The 16,831-nt window shown below is 46.3% G+C and overlaps 1 protein-coding gene and 1 long non-coding RNA gene across 10 annotated transcripts in view; one reads left to right on the forward strand and one right to left on the reverse strand.

Moving 5' to 3' along the window:
* The first annotated feature begins 1,779 nt into the window (after positions 1-1,779).
* Positions 1,780-16,831, forward strand: part of abcd1 (ATP-binding cassette, sub-family D (ALD), member 1) — a 28,187-nt gene continuing 13,135 nt past the window's right edge. For 3 of the 9 annotated variants that reach the window (XR_009784589.1, XM_061747903.1, XM_061747849.1), the window contains exons 1-12: positions 1,857-2,317; positions 2,740-2,785; positions 4,263-4,494; positions 4,567-4,646; positions 14,028-14,185; positions 14,322-14,509; positions 14,580-14,754; positions 14,836-15,026; positions 15,098-15,278; positions 15,350-15,492; positions 15,573-15,741; positions 16,431-16,525. Coding sequence is in view for 8 of the 9 variants with exons in the window: in XM_061747903.1 (XP_061603887.1) it covers positions 4,366-4,494; positions 4,567-4,646; positions 14,028-14,185; positions 14,322-14,509; positions 14,580-14,754; positions 14,836-15,026; positions 15,098-15,278; positions 15,350-15,492; positions 15,573-15,741; positions 16,431-16,525 (1,509 nt within the window). In the remaining variant the exon portion in view is untranslated. The other 6 variants (XM_061747879.1, XM_061747894.1, XM_061747860.1 and 3 more) reach the window with 6 other exon arrangements.
* On the reverse strand, positions 12,331-16,542 carry LOC133465285 (uncharacterized). The gene is made up of 4 exons (XR_009784590.1): positions 16,395-16,542; positions 13,036-13,338; positions 12,542-12,930; positions 12,331-12,465 (listed from the first exon to the last, which is right to left on the reverse strand). It is a non-coding gene; the product is annotated as an uncharacterized LOC133465285 (long non-coding RNA).

The raw sequence follows: 16,831 nt of genomic DNA on the forward strand, positions 1-16,831 counted from the left end.
TCGCTCAGGGGTTCCACTGTCTTGTCCGAGAAATAGCCTTTCTTATTACTCTCCCTATCAACTCCCGCAACATCTATCGCCTAAAAGACGTAATTAAGAGGAGGTCCTCTTTGACCTTAATTGTTTTCTCAAGTTAGAAGTGGGTCTGTAAACACACTCGTGCAGATGTTTCTTTTTTCTTTTTTGTTTTCTTTTTCCAAAATTAGTCATTTTAATTGGCTTGCGAAGGCTCCATACGTGGTCATGTGACTGCCTTGTGTCGTCTGATTGGTGAATTGGAGTCAAATGACATTTGTGTTCACGTTTGATTGGCGCAATAGGCGCCATATGCGGAAGTCGAAGATGGAGTCTAAAAATAGATGAGCACAGGCATGAATGGATAAATAAAAGTAGCGAACGGCATGTCGATTAATGAAACGGAGTAAAAGTATCGATCCTTCTTCACATAAATACTAAAGTAAAAGTAAAAATTAAAGTGCATTTAAAGTACTCTATAAGTACAGTTTATCAAAAATGTTACTTGAGTAAATGTAACGGAGTACAAGTAGCGCGTTACTACCCACCTCTGATAATAACAAATCAGCTCACAGGTTCTTACAGGTGTTTCAAGACTAAAAAGGAATCCCACCACACCACTCGACAGTAGCACTGCCTTGCTAATTTTCCCACTTCCTGTCCTGCCATTTTCTGTCCTCTCTTATCTGGTTCTCTTGGTTGGTTAGTCCATGTCGTCACCGGCTGTGTGTCCCCCCACACCCCCGATCTACAAATAACTGTTGTAATGTTACTTGTGTTCATTCTGCTGTGGTTTTTACCCCTAGGCCCTTTGCCCTTTTTCTGTCTGGCTGCATTTTCAATAAACATCAGAATAATTTAAAAAAATAAAAATAAGCAGAGGGAGTATTTCAAACTCCCCCGTTGCACAGCAAAACTGTTCCAGCAGAAAGACATACAGATCCACCATTCTGCAAGGCCATGCATGAAAAAAAAAAGTATTGATGTGACCCCAGAGAACTTTGGAACCGTCAACAGAGCCAAAACTGTCCAGAACACAGGAGGAAAAGAAAAAAATAGAGGGAAATGGAAGCAAGAGATGACATATTTTTGCAAATATGACCTTCAAGCGCCACCTTGTGGGACAATGTATTAAGTTCTCTGAGATTTTGAAAAGGTTAGACTCTTGTCTCGATACACTTTTGAACATTAAAAAAATCCTTTTGAAACGTTTCTTCTTTATAATTCTGGACTTTGTTTTATGGCGCATTCACTGATCTGGGTTGTCATATTAAGTTGTCTAAATTGTGCACATTTGTCAACATTAGGTCAACGTATCATGTTATGTGTGTGTGTGTGTGTGTGAGTATAATGAAATGTTTTTACGTTTAATATTACTTTGAGAAAGCAATTGAAATATGTCAACTACTATTACATTTTCAACAGGGTAACTTTTAATTATAACCAACTACATTTAAAAGTAATCTACGGTGGCCCTGAAGTGTAAAACACAGCAGAAAATAACTAAAAACAACGGCAAGTTAAAATAAACAACAGCAAATAACTAAACACATTGGCAAGTTCAAAAAACACAGCAAATAACTAAACACGGCAAATAAAAAAAACCCACAACAATCACTATACACAACGGCAAGTAAAATAAAATCACAACAGCAAATAACTAAGCACAATAGCAAATAAAAACAACAACAAATAACTATAAAAAAAAAACAACACACAACGACATTATGCTACCGAAAGAGGTAGGTACTGGTCAAGGATAAGACTCATCGCTGATTGGACGAGAGGGACGACTTGATTGGACGCTTTGACCAGGAAGTTATTCAGCGTCTGGGGTGATTTTTAAAATGAGCGTTACAGGCAATTTAAACGTTGCTGTTGCTATCAAATAATATTTTGTCTCGGGTCATTAGTAAGCCGTCTGATTTTGTAGCTCTGCGTACTACTGTGACGCTTCGTGCGCGGTTGACCACATCGGGGTTCGAACTCCCGCTGCCACCGTTTCATGTAGTGGGAGTCGAGTGCCGAGGCCGCTCAAAACCTGTTTTAAGGATTGGGGAGTTGGGTTTCTTAACGTACATCCGCACCGCCTAGCTTAATGTGAATATTTTCAGAATGTACTTATAATAAAAACAATGGGACCATTTTGGGATAGTGACTCATAGCTTATTACGCCACGAGTATACTGGAAGGAACTAAGGAAGGGCGCGTGTGTAGCAGGGTAGGACGCATGTGCTGTTAGTATTGGGACGAGGCCGCTGCTCCTCCGGGGTAAACCTAACTTTGTGGTGCACTTGAGCACGTAAGTTGTTCGATCAACCAGGGAACATTGCCAATGTTTTCTATGTGCTTCACACGTGTAGATGGACTTAGTGCGTGTGTGCCGGTCCAAAGGATCGGATGAAAGAGATTGTACCGGAAACTGGGAGCTGCTTCATGCTTAGATCACTACAAAGTTGCTCTACTGTTAGCATCGCCGCCCGACGTTTTCCGAACCGAATCGAGGCCGTTGCCTCGGAACCAGCACATCGCTACTGTTGACGAAACTATTCGCAGGAAAACAACATTTCCATAAATTTGTCCTCGGAACGCTCACTGGCTGCTGGGAGCCGGCTGTTGCGCTGTCAGCAGAAGCTAATGGTGCTCCTCCAGCAACAACGACCACTGTTTGTTTGAGACGCCATTAAAAGACTTGATTTCCTCTTTTGTGTATTTGTGTGATAGGCAGCAAGGAGACGAGGAAGGAAACAAGGGGATAGGAGTTCTTACAGTAAGTGAAGTTTTACTTAAACACACGTCACGTGACACATCGTCATCTGATTGACGTCAGAGTTGAGTAATGACACGTCTGTTACACAAGTGTAAACGTTAACCTTAGAAAACCTCCTGTGACGTCACGCACCGCCATGTTGGAGGTCGAAGCATTGTTTTGTTTTGGTGGTTTTTGAGTGTTTGAATCGAGCAGTGGTTTGCAAACGTTTTACACCAGTACCACCTAAAAAAATACTGAGCCTTCCAAGTCCCACCATCATGACCAACGCAAATATACTGTAGTCTAGTAGGCCTACGGGTTCAGCAAAAACCAGACAGATTTTAAATGGGTGTCAAACTCATTTTTGTAGTTGCCATTTCCCTCAGAGGTCCGTCCGTTATGACTGTAAACTGTGTAAATATTTAATCGACTCATTATATTATTACCTTCACACAACAAATTGATGGATAATTAGTTTTGAAATTAGAAGTCAAGGATAATAGTTTGTTCAACTATTGTTGAAGTTACTGTAAAAGGGGTTTGATAGCAACAACAGTCGGTGGCCGACTGGTTAGAACGTCAGCCTCACAGTTCTGAGGACCCGGGTTCAATTCACGGCCCCGCCTGTGTGGAGTTTGCATGTTCTCCCCTTGCCTGCGTGGGTTTTCTACGGGCACTCCGGTTTCCTCCCACATCCCAAAAAACATGCATTAATTGGAGACTCTAAATTGCCCGTAGGTGTGACTGTGAGTGCGAATGGTTGTTTGTTTGTATGTGCCCTGCGATTGGCTGGCAACCAGTTCAGGGTGTACCCTGCCTCCTGCCCGATGACAGCTGGGATGGGCTCCAGCACGCCCGCGACCCTAGTGAGGAGAAGCGGCTCAGAAAATGGATGGATGGATTTTAAATTTTGGTACAGATTTTAGTAAGAATCATGGAAGTTGATGCACATGATTTGCTTTCACCGGCCACATAGAATGATATGGCGAGCCGGATGTGACCCACGGGCCTTTAGTTTGACACCTGTGCTGTAACGTAAAGCAGAATTTGAACATCAACACGCCGCCTAAATAAAGGAACGTAATGCACATAAGTAAAAAAAAAAAAGGACCTAAATAAAGGTTAAACAGTTAAAAAAGGTTACATGTAAGTATATTGTACTTAAAAGTTAAATACCACTGAACTTTAGATCACAAATAAATTTTTCTGGATTCAAAAAAGGTTTAAGACACTGTAACATGCAGTTTGAACATTTAATTCCGTGATTCTTCGTGTACCACTAGAGGAAGCCCATTTACCACCAGTGGTACTCGTACCACACTTTGAGAATCACTGGAATAAAGAATCTTCCCGATAAAACCGCCAACATGATTGACAAACAAAACTGATCACGTGATCAAAAACTATATGTATGAAAGCATGGCCCCTGGTGGCTGTGCACAGAATAGGGGACAATTTGATGGGACACTTTTTAAGCACAACGATCTTTGTTCAGGTCATCATGACAGCGTGGTCCTCGCTCTGCTGACCGCAAAGTCACCCCCATAGCCCGCTGCAGTTACTGTCTTCTCATTGGTGGAAGGTGGTTGTCTGTCAACATGGAGCTGACCTATCAGAAACTGCCCGCTCAGCTGAGGCGGAGCTTGCGGCTCAGGCGCCTGGCGGCAGCTCTGTTAGCTACCTACGCCATCAAAAAGTTGTTGCCGTACGTCTGGAGGAGGACCCAGGTGAGACACATACACGTGTGTGCAGTCACACTCACACATATACTAGTTCACTTAAGTATGTTTATTCTCCAGGGGAGGACTGAGCACACTGTGGGCTTGGTCAATGACTCCACTGCCTCAAATGTCGACAAGCTGACGGGGAACGACAAGAGGTGTGTGTGTGTGTGTGTCTGTGTGCGCGCATTTACACCAGGGATGGGAAACTGGTACACACCACGCCCACACTGTGAGTGGCCCATCGATTAATTCCCACTCACCCCCCAATTTGTTTTTCTCCAGCATATTACAATATAAAATTGATCAAGTATATTACTTGATCAATTTTAAGTTGCAATAGTACCATCACCACAGATGGCAGACATCACTTAGTAATGCTTCCACTGGGTGTTCTCCATCAGCTATATCATCAAGAATAGGAAGCAGTTTATATGTTCAACAAATTTGAAGGCAACCCGATGTATCTAGTTTGCTTAGCGACGACGTCACCCAAGATTGTTTTGTGGCGCTGATGAGTCGTACAAGACACATGGAGGCTCTTTTGCCTCCTTTAAGGAGGTTTTGTCGTGTAAATACCAGGAAGACCACAATAACATTTTATATATTTGGTAAACTCATCTTAGCAGACAGTGGAACTGACCGGGAGGTTACTATATCAGACACAACTCAAAGTCAGGGTTTCATGCAAACAAAGTGCAAAATAAACGTAAGCCGACAGTTAATTAAGACACACATTCAACTAACTGTGGGTAACATAAACAGTGCTGGGAACCAAAGTTAATGCGAGAAGTATACTGAAGCTGCATAGCTCTCAAATCAAAAGTGTACAAACAACAGTGATTTATTTATTTTTTCTTCTTCACAAGAACCGTTGACCACCCTCCCCGAACCGTCACCTTATCATAGTGGAGGTGTTTGTGTGTTCTAATGATCCTAGGAGCGAAGTTGTCTGGGGTTTCACAGCCATGGTAGGGTTACCAGTGGCAAACAGGTTAAAGGTGAGGGACCAGACAATGTACGGCTCATAGACCCATTATGAGGACAAACATAAATCGATCTAAGCTTCCCCTTGCCTGGAAGTGGGTCATTGTGGCTCCCCTCTGGAGCCAGGACTGGAGGTGGGGCTCAAAGGCGAGCGCCTGGTGGCCAGGCCTGCACCCATGGGGCCAGACTGGGCACTACCCAAGAGGCAACGGGGGTTCCCCTTCCCGTAGGCTCACCACCTGTGGGAGAAGCCAACGGGGTCTGGTGCATAGAAAGCTGGGTGGTGGCCGAAGGCAGGGACTTTGTTTGTCTGATCCCCGGCAACAAAAGCTGGCTCTACGGACGTGGAATGTCATCTCTGTGGCAAGGAAGCAGCCCGAGCTGGTGTGTGAGGTTGAGAAGTTCCGACTAAATATAGTCAGGCTCACAACCCACACACAGCTCGGGCTCTGGTACCAGTCCTAATGAGAGGGGTTGGACTCCCTTCTACTCTAGAATTGCCCACGGTGAGAGGCGCTGAGCAGGTGTGGGCATACTTATTGCCCCCCAGCTCGGTACCTGGAGATTGTGGTTTACCCCGGTGGACGAGAGGGTAACCTCCCTTCGCCCTCGGGTGGGGGTATGGGTCGTGACTGTTGTTTGTGCCTGTGCACCAAACAGCAGATTAGAGTACCCACCCTTTTTGGAGTCCTGAGAGGGGTTGTTGGAGAGCGCTCCCGCTGGGGCCTCCCTTCTTTTGCTGGGGCACTTCAGTGCTCACGTGGACAATGATAGTGAGACTTGGAGGAGCGTGATCGGGACAAACGACCAGAACCTGAGTGGTATTCTGTTATTGGACTTTGTTATTCACGGATTGTCCATAACAAATGCCATGTTGAGACATAAAGGTGTCCACATGTGCACTTGGCACCAGGACACCCTTGGCCGCAGTTCAGTGATCGACTTTGTGGTTGTGTCATCTGACTTGCGGCCTCATATCGTGGACATTTGGGTGAAGAGAGAGAGCTGTCAATCGATCACCATTGATGGCTCTGATGGTGGGGGAAGATGCTGGTCCAACCTGGCAGACTTAAACATATTGTGAGGGTCTTCTGGAAACATCTGGCAGAGTCCCCTGTCAGAAGGAGCTTCGACTCCCAGCTCCAGCAGAATTTCACACATGTCCCGGGGGAGGCTAGGGACATTGAGTCCAAGTGGACCATGTTCCGCGCCTCTATTGTTGAGGCGGCCAACTGGAGCTATGGCCGTAAGGTGGTCGGTGCCTGTCGTGGCGGCAATCCCCGAACCCGTTGGTGGACACCAGCGATAAGGGATGCCATCAAGCTGAAGAAATAGTCCTATTGGGCCTTGGGACTCCGCAGGCAGCTGATGGTGACTGGCAGGCCAAGCGGAACACAGTTTTGGTGGTTGCTGAGGCAAAAGCTCGGGCATGGGAGGAATTAAGTGAGGCCATGGAGAACGATTTCCTGACAGCTTTGAATAAACTCCGGTCCACCTTCCAGCGTCTCTGGAGGGGGAAACAATGCACCGTCAACGCTGTGTATGGTGGAGATGGGGCGCTGCTGACCTGAACTCGGGACGTTGTAATTCGGTGGGCTGAATACTTCAAAGACCTCCTCAATTCTACCGACATGCCTTCCCATGAGGAAGCACCAAGGTCGTTAAAAAGCTCCTCTGTGGCACGGCCCTGGGTGGTGGATGAGATCCAACTGGAGTTCCTGAAGGCTCTGGATATTGTGGGGCTGTCCTGGTTGACACAACTCTGCAACATCGGGGACAGTGCTTCTGGATTGGCAGACTTTCTTTTTCAGAAAGGGGCACAGGGTGTGTGTTCCAAATATAGGGGTATCACATTCCTCAGCCTCCCTGTTTCTGGAGATTAGAGTCCATCAGGAAGTCGAATCTCAGATTCAGGAAGAGCAGTGTGGTCATCGTCTTTACCGTGGAAAAGTAAACGAGCTCTATACTTTCTAGCTCTATACTTTTTAGCTCAGCAGGGCCGTCGAGGGTGCATGGGAGTTTGCCCAACCAGTCTACATGTGTTTTGTAGACTTGGAGAATGCATTTGACTCTGTGTCTCAAGGAGTTTTGTTGGGGGAGGTGGGTGCTTCTAGAGTATGGAGTATTCGACTGGTGTCAGAGCTTGTTCTGCATTGCTGGCAGTAATTTGGATTCGTATCCAGTGAGGGTTGGACTCCGACAAGGCTGCGCTTTGCCACCGATTCTGTTCATAACCTTTACGGACAAAAGGCGTTGAGGGGGTACAGTTTGGTGACCACAGTATTACATCTCTGCCTTTTGCAGATGATGTAGTTCTGTTGGCTTCATCAAGCCACAATCTTTAACTCTTACTGGAGTGGTTCACAGCCGAGTGTGACGCGGTTGGGATGAGAATCAGCACCTTCAAATCTGAGACGATGGTACTCTATCGGAAAAGGGAATGAGGGTACTGCCCCAAGTGGAGGAGTTAAAGTTATCTTGGGGTCTTGTTCACAAGTGTGGGAAGAATGGAGCGGGAGATTGACAGACTGATTGGTGCAGCGTTCTGCAGTGATGCGAACTCTGTGTCGGTCTGTCGTGGTGAAGAAGGAACTGAGCCGAAAAGCAAAGCTATTGATTTACGAGTCGATCTACATTCCCACGCTAACCTATGGTCATGAACTGTGGGTCATGACTGAAAGAACAAGCTTGTGGATACAAGCCGCCGAAATTGGTTTCCTCCGCAGGGTGTCCTGGCTCTCCTTTAGAGAAGCTCAGAACATCAGGGAGGTACTCAAAGAGTCGAGCTGCTGCTCCTCCACATTGAGAGGAGCCAGATGAGGTGGTTCGGGGATCTAGTTAGGTTGCCTCCTGGACGCCTCCCTCGTGAGGTGTTCTGGGCACAACCCACTGGGAGGAGGCCCCGAGGACGACCCAGGACACACTGGAGAGACTATGGGGCAATCCCAATTCTACCACTTAGCCCTTCCCCTTCGTCTTACCCATTCCCCTTAGGCCTTCGTTTGGAGGGCCAAGATGAAGCGGTAAATGGCCCTAGGAATTGGGACGACACGTCAACATCCCTTACCTCCTGCTGGCTGTGTCATATGCAGACGCGACAATTGTTTACATTTCCAAGATTCCATCTTGTGGCAAATGAACGTTACGATTATAAATTGCTTTTTTATTTAAATGAGTCTGTTTATGCAATTTCTAAAGGTGACTGGTATTTTAACATTGTTTATAATAAATATTTCTCACCATGTGACAGGGTGCATACATTTCTAGATTTCATCTTTATCTACTCTGGAAACATTTTAAGGGACATATTTTGACAACTGACTTTATGGCCTAACGTCGGTCAATTAATACCAACAAAAACCATCACAAAACACATAACCAAACATTTGTGAACACACACACACACACACAAAGAAAATATCTCAAACAGAATATAATATAAAAAGAACTTTATTGTCACTGTCACAGGAACATTGATTATCAGTTGGGCATCTCATTATTTGCAGCGTTGAGGTAAAACATCCATCCATTCATTTTCTGAGCCGCTTCTCCTCACTAGGGTCGCAGGCGTGCTGGAACCTATCCCAGCTATCATCGGGCAGGAGGCTGGGTACACCCTGAACTGGTTACCAGCCAATCGCAGGGCACATATAAACAAACAACCATTTGCACTCACATTCACACCTACGGGCAATTTAGAGTCGTCAATTAACCTACCATGCATGTTTTTGGGATGTGGGAGGAAACTGGAGTGCCCGGAGAAAACCCACGCAGGCACGGGGAGAACATGCAAACTCCACACAGGCGGGGCCGGGGATCGAACCCCGGACCTCAGAACTGTGAGGCAGACGCTCTTACCAGTCGTCCACCGTGCCGCCGAGGTAAAACAGAAGCACATAATTATCAAAAATACACTTACAGAACACACAGTTATTGACATTTGGGAGAATTTCCATATGATATTATGGTAATTGTGTGATTATTTACTTTGCGGTATTGCAGATTTTTTTAAATTGAACATTTTAAAATATGTATATAGGAAATGCATCTAACAAATGAACATCCATATATATGCAGAGGTGGGTAGTAACGCGCTACATTTACTCCGTTACATTTCCTCAAGTAACATTTTCCATAAACTGTACTTGTCAGAGTACTTTAAATGCACCGTACTTTTTACTTTTACTTGAGTATTTACGTGACGAAGGATCAATACTTTTATTCCGTTACAATGATCGACATGCCGTTTGCTACTTTTATTTATTCATTCTTGCGTGTGCGAGTCTATTTTTAGACTCTATCTTCGACTTCCGCATAGGATGCCCGTTGCGCCAATCAAACTGGATCACTAATGTCATTTGACTCCAATTCACCAATCAGACGACACAAGGCCGCGCACGTAGCCTTCCCGACTGTTTATTTTACAGACTCCAAAAAACAACAGGTTTATCATGCAGCTCTGAAATTGTGACTGCCCAAACTTGGATAATACACCCCACTTCTAACTTGAGAAAACACCTTGTGGTAAGTTGCAGATGTTTCTATTGTTGTTTTGGCAGTGGATATGGCAAAATTAGCACTATTACTATGGTGTCGCACATGCACGTGTACACACAATCAATAAGTCTGTTCAGCAAACAGCTTCCTCGTGAAGTCATTTAAGCGAATATAGCAAATAATGTTTCTGTCGCGCCCAATGTATGTGTTGTTGGTCTTTGGGCAGTTAAGAATTGAAATGATCTGGTGAAATCTGCATTAACTCCCATATATTATTATTATTATTATTATTTTTTTAATTTGATGTTCATGCTCTGATTTCAACAAATAAATAAATAAATCAGAAGTTACAAGTTACTCTTTACTTGAGTAGTTTTTTCTTTGAGTACTTTCTTACTCAAGTATCTATTTGGATGACTACTTTATACTTTTACTTGAGTCATATTATTCTAAAGTAACAGTAGTCTTACTTGAGTACAATATTTGGCTACTCTACCCACCTCTGTATATATGAAATAGAAATAATATGTTAATAATATAGACAACAAATTTAAATACAGTATCTACATTTTAACTGGAAAGCTGTAAAAACCTATATATTTTTTTGCTTCAGTCTCGTCGTTTTTGTTCATATTTCTCTAAAAGGAACTTTATAATTGCATTTTGTGACGGTGGTCATTTTGGCACTGGGATTGTATTTCTGGAGTTTTTTGTGCTGTTGTAGAAGAAGGCATCAGTTGTCTTGTAGCGTCCCTGTGGAGGAAAAGGCGTCTGGATTTATAAGGTTGACCAGAACGTGTGTTTAGTAAACCCGATTTCGGATGAGGATATTTAAACACTAAGCTAATGGCTTTACGACAATAAACTGCTGCATTACATGAGTGATTATAGACTACAGCTTAACTATATGGAAAGCGAATGTCACAGTATACTCAGAAGTGACATTACTAGCCACACTACATTAGCTGCGTAGCTTTTGAATGTGACTTAGCTGTCAAATAATTATTTCGTTCATAATCGTTCATAAAATGCAGTAGATTGTCGTGAAGTCCATCCATCATCATATCGAGAAATTTACCAACAATTCCCAAAACAAGAATGATGTTTACGTTGATAAAAACATGACTGTCATTTGTATGAATATCAATAATTATGCTCACTTACATTTATGTACTTCCTTGTCTGTTCCGCCGTCTTGTAACCAAGCTCTTCTCCTGTCAGTGGGGGCGGAGTCCCATACCCCTCGGTTTCAAGGGAGCTCCCCAACCATACTTGGTTTCAAGGGTTATACACCCCTTCATTTTAGCCTTTCCCCTAGGAACTGGGATACCGTGTCGTTCTCGTGCACACGTAAAACCAAGGGTTTAGACAAAGGGGAAGGGCTAAAGTGTAGAATTGGAATTGGACCTATGTCTCCCAGCCGGCTTGGGAATGCCTCGAGATTCCCCCGGAAGAGCTGGAAGTGGCAGGGAAGAGGGAAGGCTGGGCTACCCTGCGAAAGCTGCTGCCCCATGATCCAACTCTGGATAAGTGGAAGTAGATGGATGGCGGCACGGTGGGTGACTGGTTAGAGCATCTCCCTCACAGTTCTGAGGACTGGGGTTCAATCCCCGGCCCCACCTGTGTGGAGTTTGCATGTTCTTCCCGTGCCTGCGTGGGTTTTCTCCGGGCACTTCGGTTTCCTCCCACATCCCAAAAACATGCATGGTAGGTTAATTGACGACTCTAAATTGCCCGTAGGTGTGAATGTGAGTGCGAATGGTTGTTTGTTTGTATGTGCCCTGCGATTGGCTGGCAACCAGTTCAGGGTGTACCCCGCCTCCTGCCCGATGACAGCTGGGATAGGCTCCAGCACGCCCGCGACCCTAGTGAGGAGAAGCGGCTCAGAAAATGGATGGATGGATGGATGGATTGATAGGTGGATGGATGGAAGAACCGTTGACAGTTTGTTGAAAGTACATGAGAGGTTACCAAAATGTGTGTTCTCTAAAAACATGGACATGCTGCATTTAACGCCGCGAATAGTGTTGCAAATGCGTATGGTGGAGATGCACCGGGGGCTCCTTCAACAAAGCAGGGTGAAGAGCCCTATACTGCAAAGTGAGTAAGCCTAATAATTTGGGGATTTTGAATGACATGCAGGACAAACATAGTCTAATAAATTCTGTTTGGAACATTCCACAGGTGAACTGTTAGGGTTCGTGAAGCAGGGGGGCTACCGAACAGCAGAGACAAGCCAAACAAGAAAATGTATCGGACGTTTATTTACAAGCAACAGGCAAAAAAGGGAGGGAGAGTCACCCAGGTAGGGGTAGTTGAATCTTGGGTGCTGAGACTTGGCCCAACAAGGGAATCCTAGGGCAGGCAGGTGTGAAGGTGAAGAAACTGGCGTAGAGGGCTTCAGTCGACAAGAAGGTCTGCAGGCAAGTAGGCAGGCGTGGAGGGACTCCGCAGGCAAGCAGGTGTGCAGACAAGGAAGCAGGCGTGGAGATTCTGGAAGGCAAGGGAAAGTGCTGATCAGGATCTTTCTGTTTACTATGAACGACTTCACGAGCTAGATGCGACTGACAGTGTGACTATACAAGATGATCTGGCAACGAGGTGGCGTTAGGGACCGACTTAAGTACACCGTTGATGATAATGAATCATAGCTCCAACTCGTCTCTCCACTTGTACTCCTGCACCTGCGAGCACACACACACACACACACACAGAGGGGCAGCAGCCCTGACAGTACCCCGACCCCTACGTGCGCCACCCTGCGCACAACCCGAGAGTCCCAGGTGCCGACGATGGAAGTCACGGCTCAGGACCTTGCTCAGAACCTGCTGGGCAGGAGACCCAGCTCCGCTCCTCTGGTCCATAGCCCTCCAAGTCAACCAGGTAGTGGAAGCCCCTCCCACGGCGACGGACATCCAGCAGCTTGTTCACCAAGTAGGCAGCCTCCCCATCGATAACCTGGGGAGGAGGTGGGGAGGACAACAGGCTGGAATAAACCGGTTTAACCTGTGAGACATGAAAGGTGGGGTGAACCCGAAGGGAGGCCGGGAGCCTAAGGCGTACAGCACATTGGTTCACCAAGGCCGCGATCTCATCAGGGCCAATGAACCGGGGAGCCAATTTTCTGGAGTCCACCTTAATTGGCAAAGTCTTGGCACATTACCACACCTTCTGGCCAACAGCGTAAGCAGGCGCAGTGGTGCGGCGACAGTTGGCTTACAACCAAGACCTTGTGTGGGCGTGGAGCAGAACGGAGCAGGCCTGTCTCCAGATCTTGGAACGCCGCCGCATGTGGTTCTGCACAGAGGGGACTGCTATCTCGCTCTCTTCTGAGGAAAACAGCGGAGGTTGGTAGCCTAGGGAGCACTGGAAAGGGGACATACCAGAAGAAGCGCTTGGCAGGGAGTTATGGGCATATTCAATCCAAGCGAGCATATTACTCCACGAATTATGAACCGCAAAATACGACAATGGAGACCTCGGACTGTTGAGCAACTGAAGTTGTACATCAAGCAAGAATGGGAAAGAATTCTACCTACAAAGCTTCAACAATTAGTGTCCTCAGTTCCCAAATGCTTATTGAGTGTTGTTAAAAGGGAAGGTGATGTAACACAGTGGTAAACATGCCCCTGTCCCAGCTTTTTGGAATGTGTTGCAGGCATCAATTTTCAAATGATTAAATAGTTGCAAAAAACCCAAAAAACAATTAAGTTAATCAGTTTGAACAATAAATATATTGTCTTTGTAGTGTATTCAGTTTAATATAGGTTGAAAATATAAGTTTCTTTTTTGTTTTACACAAATTCCCAACTTCATTGGAATTGGGTTGTGTACATTTGAGCGCAAAATATATTAAGATACTTTGATGTACATTGGTTCAATAAAAAAACAGATATATGCACATATTTTGACCGTATTTAAAATGGCATATTTGTCATTGATCTGGTTAGGAAGTGCGCAGATGAAAAATCTTGTCCCCTCCATCATTTGAGTTGCCCATTTCTAATTTACAGTTATTAAATGGTACATTAACCTCATTTTTTGTGTGTGTGTAGGTGTCCATCAGTGAACAGGGAGTTCATCATGCGACTTTCTGGCCTGTTGAAGTTGTTGTTTCCACGGTTACTATGTCCTGAGGTGGCTGTGCTCATCATACACTCGCTCACTCTGATGTCCAGAACTTTCTTGTCCATCTATGTTGCCACTCTGGATGGTCAGTGTTTTTGTTTGTGTGTGTATTAGCAAAGTTCAGCCCTGAACTTCTTGTCTATACAGGAAACATAGCTCCCTTCTATCCTAAAAAGACACTTTTGATTCAGCTTAGCTCTGTCCCTTGCTACCACGTGCAGGCATGATCGTCAAGTGCATCGTGAAGAAGGACCCGCGTGCCTTCTTACTGCAGCTCCTCAAGTGGCTTCTGGTGGCTGTTCCCGCCACCTTCATCAACAGCGCCATCAGGTTCCTGGAAGGTCAACTGACCCTTCGCTTCCGGAGCCGGCTGGTCACCCACGCTTACCAACTTTACTTCAGCAACCAGGTAGCACACTGCTGGTCACAGGTTAGTGCGAGGCAAGACGTGACACCATCTGGTGTGTGTCGTGTGTCAGACGTACTACCGAGTCAGCAACATGGATGCCCGTTTGTCCAACCCGGATCAGTCACTGACAGAAGACATCGTCATGTTCTCCACCTCGGTGGCCCACCTCTACTCCAACCTAACGAAGCCCATCCTGGACGTGGCTGTCACTGGCTACACGCTGCTGAGAACCGCCCACGCCAAAGGTGCCACCTGCCGCCGTGGATGCCTGTCACTACGTCTGGCAGCAGACGTAGTGACAGGCGCTGTGGTTGTCTCTCGTGCAGGAGCCAACACCACATGGCCCTCGGTCATCGCCGGCCTGGTGGTGGCACTTACAGCCAAAGTGCTGCGCTCGTGTTCGCCGCGATTTGGAAAGCTGGTGGCTGAGGAAGCGCAGCGCAAAGGTGACCTGAGGCACATGCACTCGCGCATTATCGCCAACTCCGAAGAGATTGCCTTCTATGGAGGACACCAGGTAACGCTTGTCCCACGCTGGACAGACGCCTCGTCATGCGCGCCACTCACTGGGGTGCTTTTGATTTGTAGGTGGAGATGGCCCAGCTGCAGAGGAGCTACAAGTCTTTGTCCCACCAGATCCACCAGATCCTGGTCAAGCGTCTGTGGTACATCATGCTGGAGCAGTTCCTCATGAAGTACGTGTGGAGCGCCTCGGGCCTGGTCATGGTCGCTGTGCCCATCATCACCGCCACCGGATACTCCGAACATGGTCAGCACATGCGTGAACGTGCCCTGGCCGCTTGTTAGACTGTGCCACATCTGACCTTGTGATGCTGTCAGACTCTGATGAGGTGAAGCAAGCGGCCATGGTGATGAAGGAGGAGGAGCTTGTGAGCGAGAGGACACAAGCCTTCACCACGGCCAGAAACCTGCTCAATGCTGCGGCTGACGCTGTGGAAAGGATCATGATCTCCTACAAGGAGGTGCTCCCACCCGCTGCCTTTTGAGTCACACTTCCTATATTTAGTAGTAAGCACGCTAACACCTGCATCTCTGCTTCTAGGTCACAGAACTGGCTGGCTACACTGCTCGCGTCTCAGCAATGTTGGATGTCTTTGAGGACGTCAGTCAGGGTATCTACCGGCGCGCCTCAGACAGAGACCTGGGGGTGCCAACAGGGGGAGCAGTGGTGCAGCAAGGCCACAGGGTCTGTGGCCATCTGGAGATGCGAGGCAAGACCTCTGCTAGTGTTATCCATGAATAGCAAAACAGCATTAAAAACAGATTCACGGGTGGCGCCAAATCTCAATTCAACTCAACTCAGCTTTGGGTGCATTCACAAATCCACTCCCAAGTGCGCTCTGCTACACTCCGGATTGTTCGGAAGCTCAGAGCATTGTTAGAATGTGATATTCGGTTATTCAGAGCGCCACTCTATGGAAATGGCGTAGCGTACTCTGGCTGCTCTGACTGGCCAGACAGAGTAGGAGAGTGTCCACTCTATGGAAATGGCGTAGCGTACTCTGGCTGCTCTGACTGGCCAGACAAAGTGGGAGAGTGTCAGGCAGGACGAGCATGGAACCTGTTCAAGCAAAGGATGCGTTCAACAACAACTGTCCGCACTGTCTACAACAACAGCCCAAAATAACGGTCATTTGTAAATTCAAAGGAAAGGAGCACGCTGTACCTCTCTGAACACTCGCACTCTCAGAGTAGAGTTAGGGCGTCAGATTGAATTTCTAGAGCACTTTAAAAAAACAACTGCAGCTGTAAGACCTTTTCAGCCACCCAGAGGCCTGAAGAAAGTAATTTGTGGAATTAACAATAACTTGACTGTATAGAGGAAGGCTAAAAAAGAAGGCCCAAAGAGAAATTGACATCACACCTGAGCTCTTTGTGTTGTCATGTCATCCTGCTGCAGGTCAGGTAGTCAGTGTGGAGAAGGGTATTCGATGTGAGAATCTGCCGATCATCACGCCGACAGGAGACGTGGTCGTGTCCAGCCTCAACATCCAGGTTACACACACGCGCACACACACACATACACACACACACACACACACTTCTCTTCTACCACAGACTGTAATTCACAGGTGTCAAACTGGTGCCCCGGGGGCCAGATCCGGCCCGCCACATCATTTTATGTGGCCCGCGAAACCAAATCAAAATTGCTAGTTTTGTTCTAGTGTAATACCATTGAGATATTTGCAAGCATTTTTTGTTTCTAATCCCCCTTTGAAAAGAAATGTAATAGTTGAAAAATATGTTTTTATAGGCTTCTGATTTTACAACTGGTTATTCATCAATGTGTTGTGTATACTG

The sequence above is a fragment of the Phyllopteryx taeniolatus genome, chromosome 1 (genome assembly GCF_024500385.1).
Source record: "Phyllopteryx taeniolatus isolate TA_2022b chromosome 1, UOR_Ptae_1.2, whole genome shotgun sequence".
Classification (NCBI taxonomy): Eukaryota; Metazoa; Chordata; class Actinopteri; order Syngnathiformes; family Syngnathidae; genus Phyllopteryx; species Phyllopteryx taeniolatus.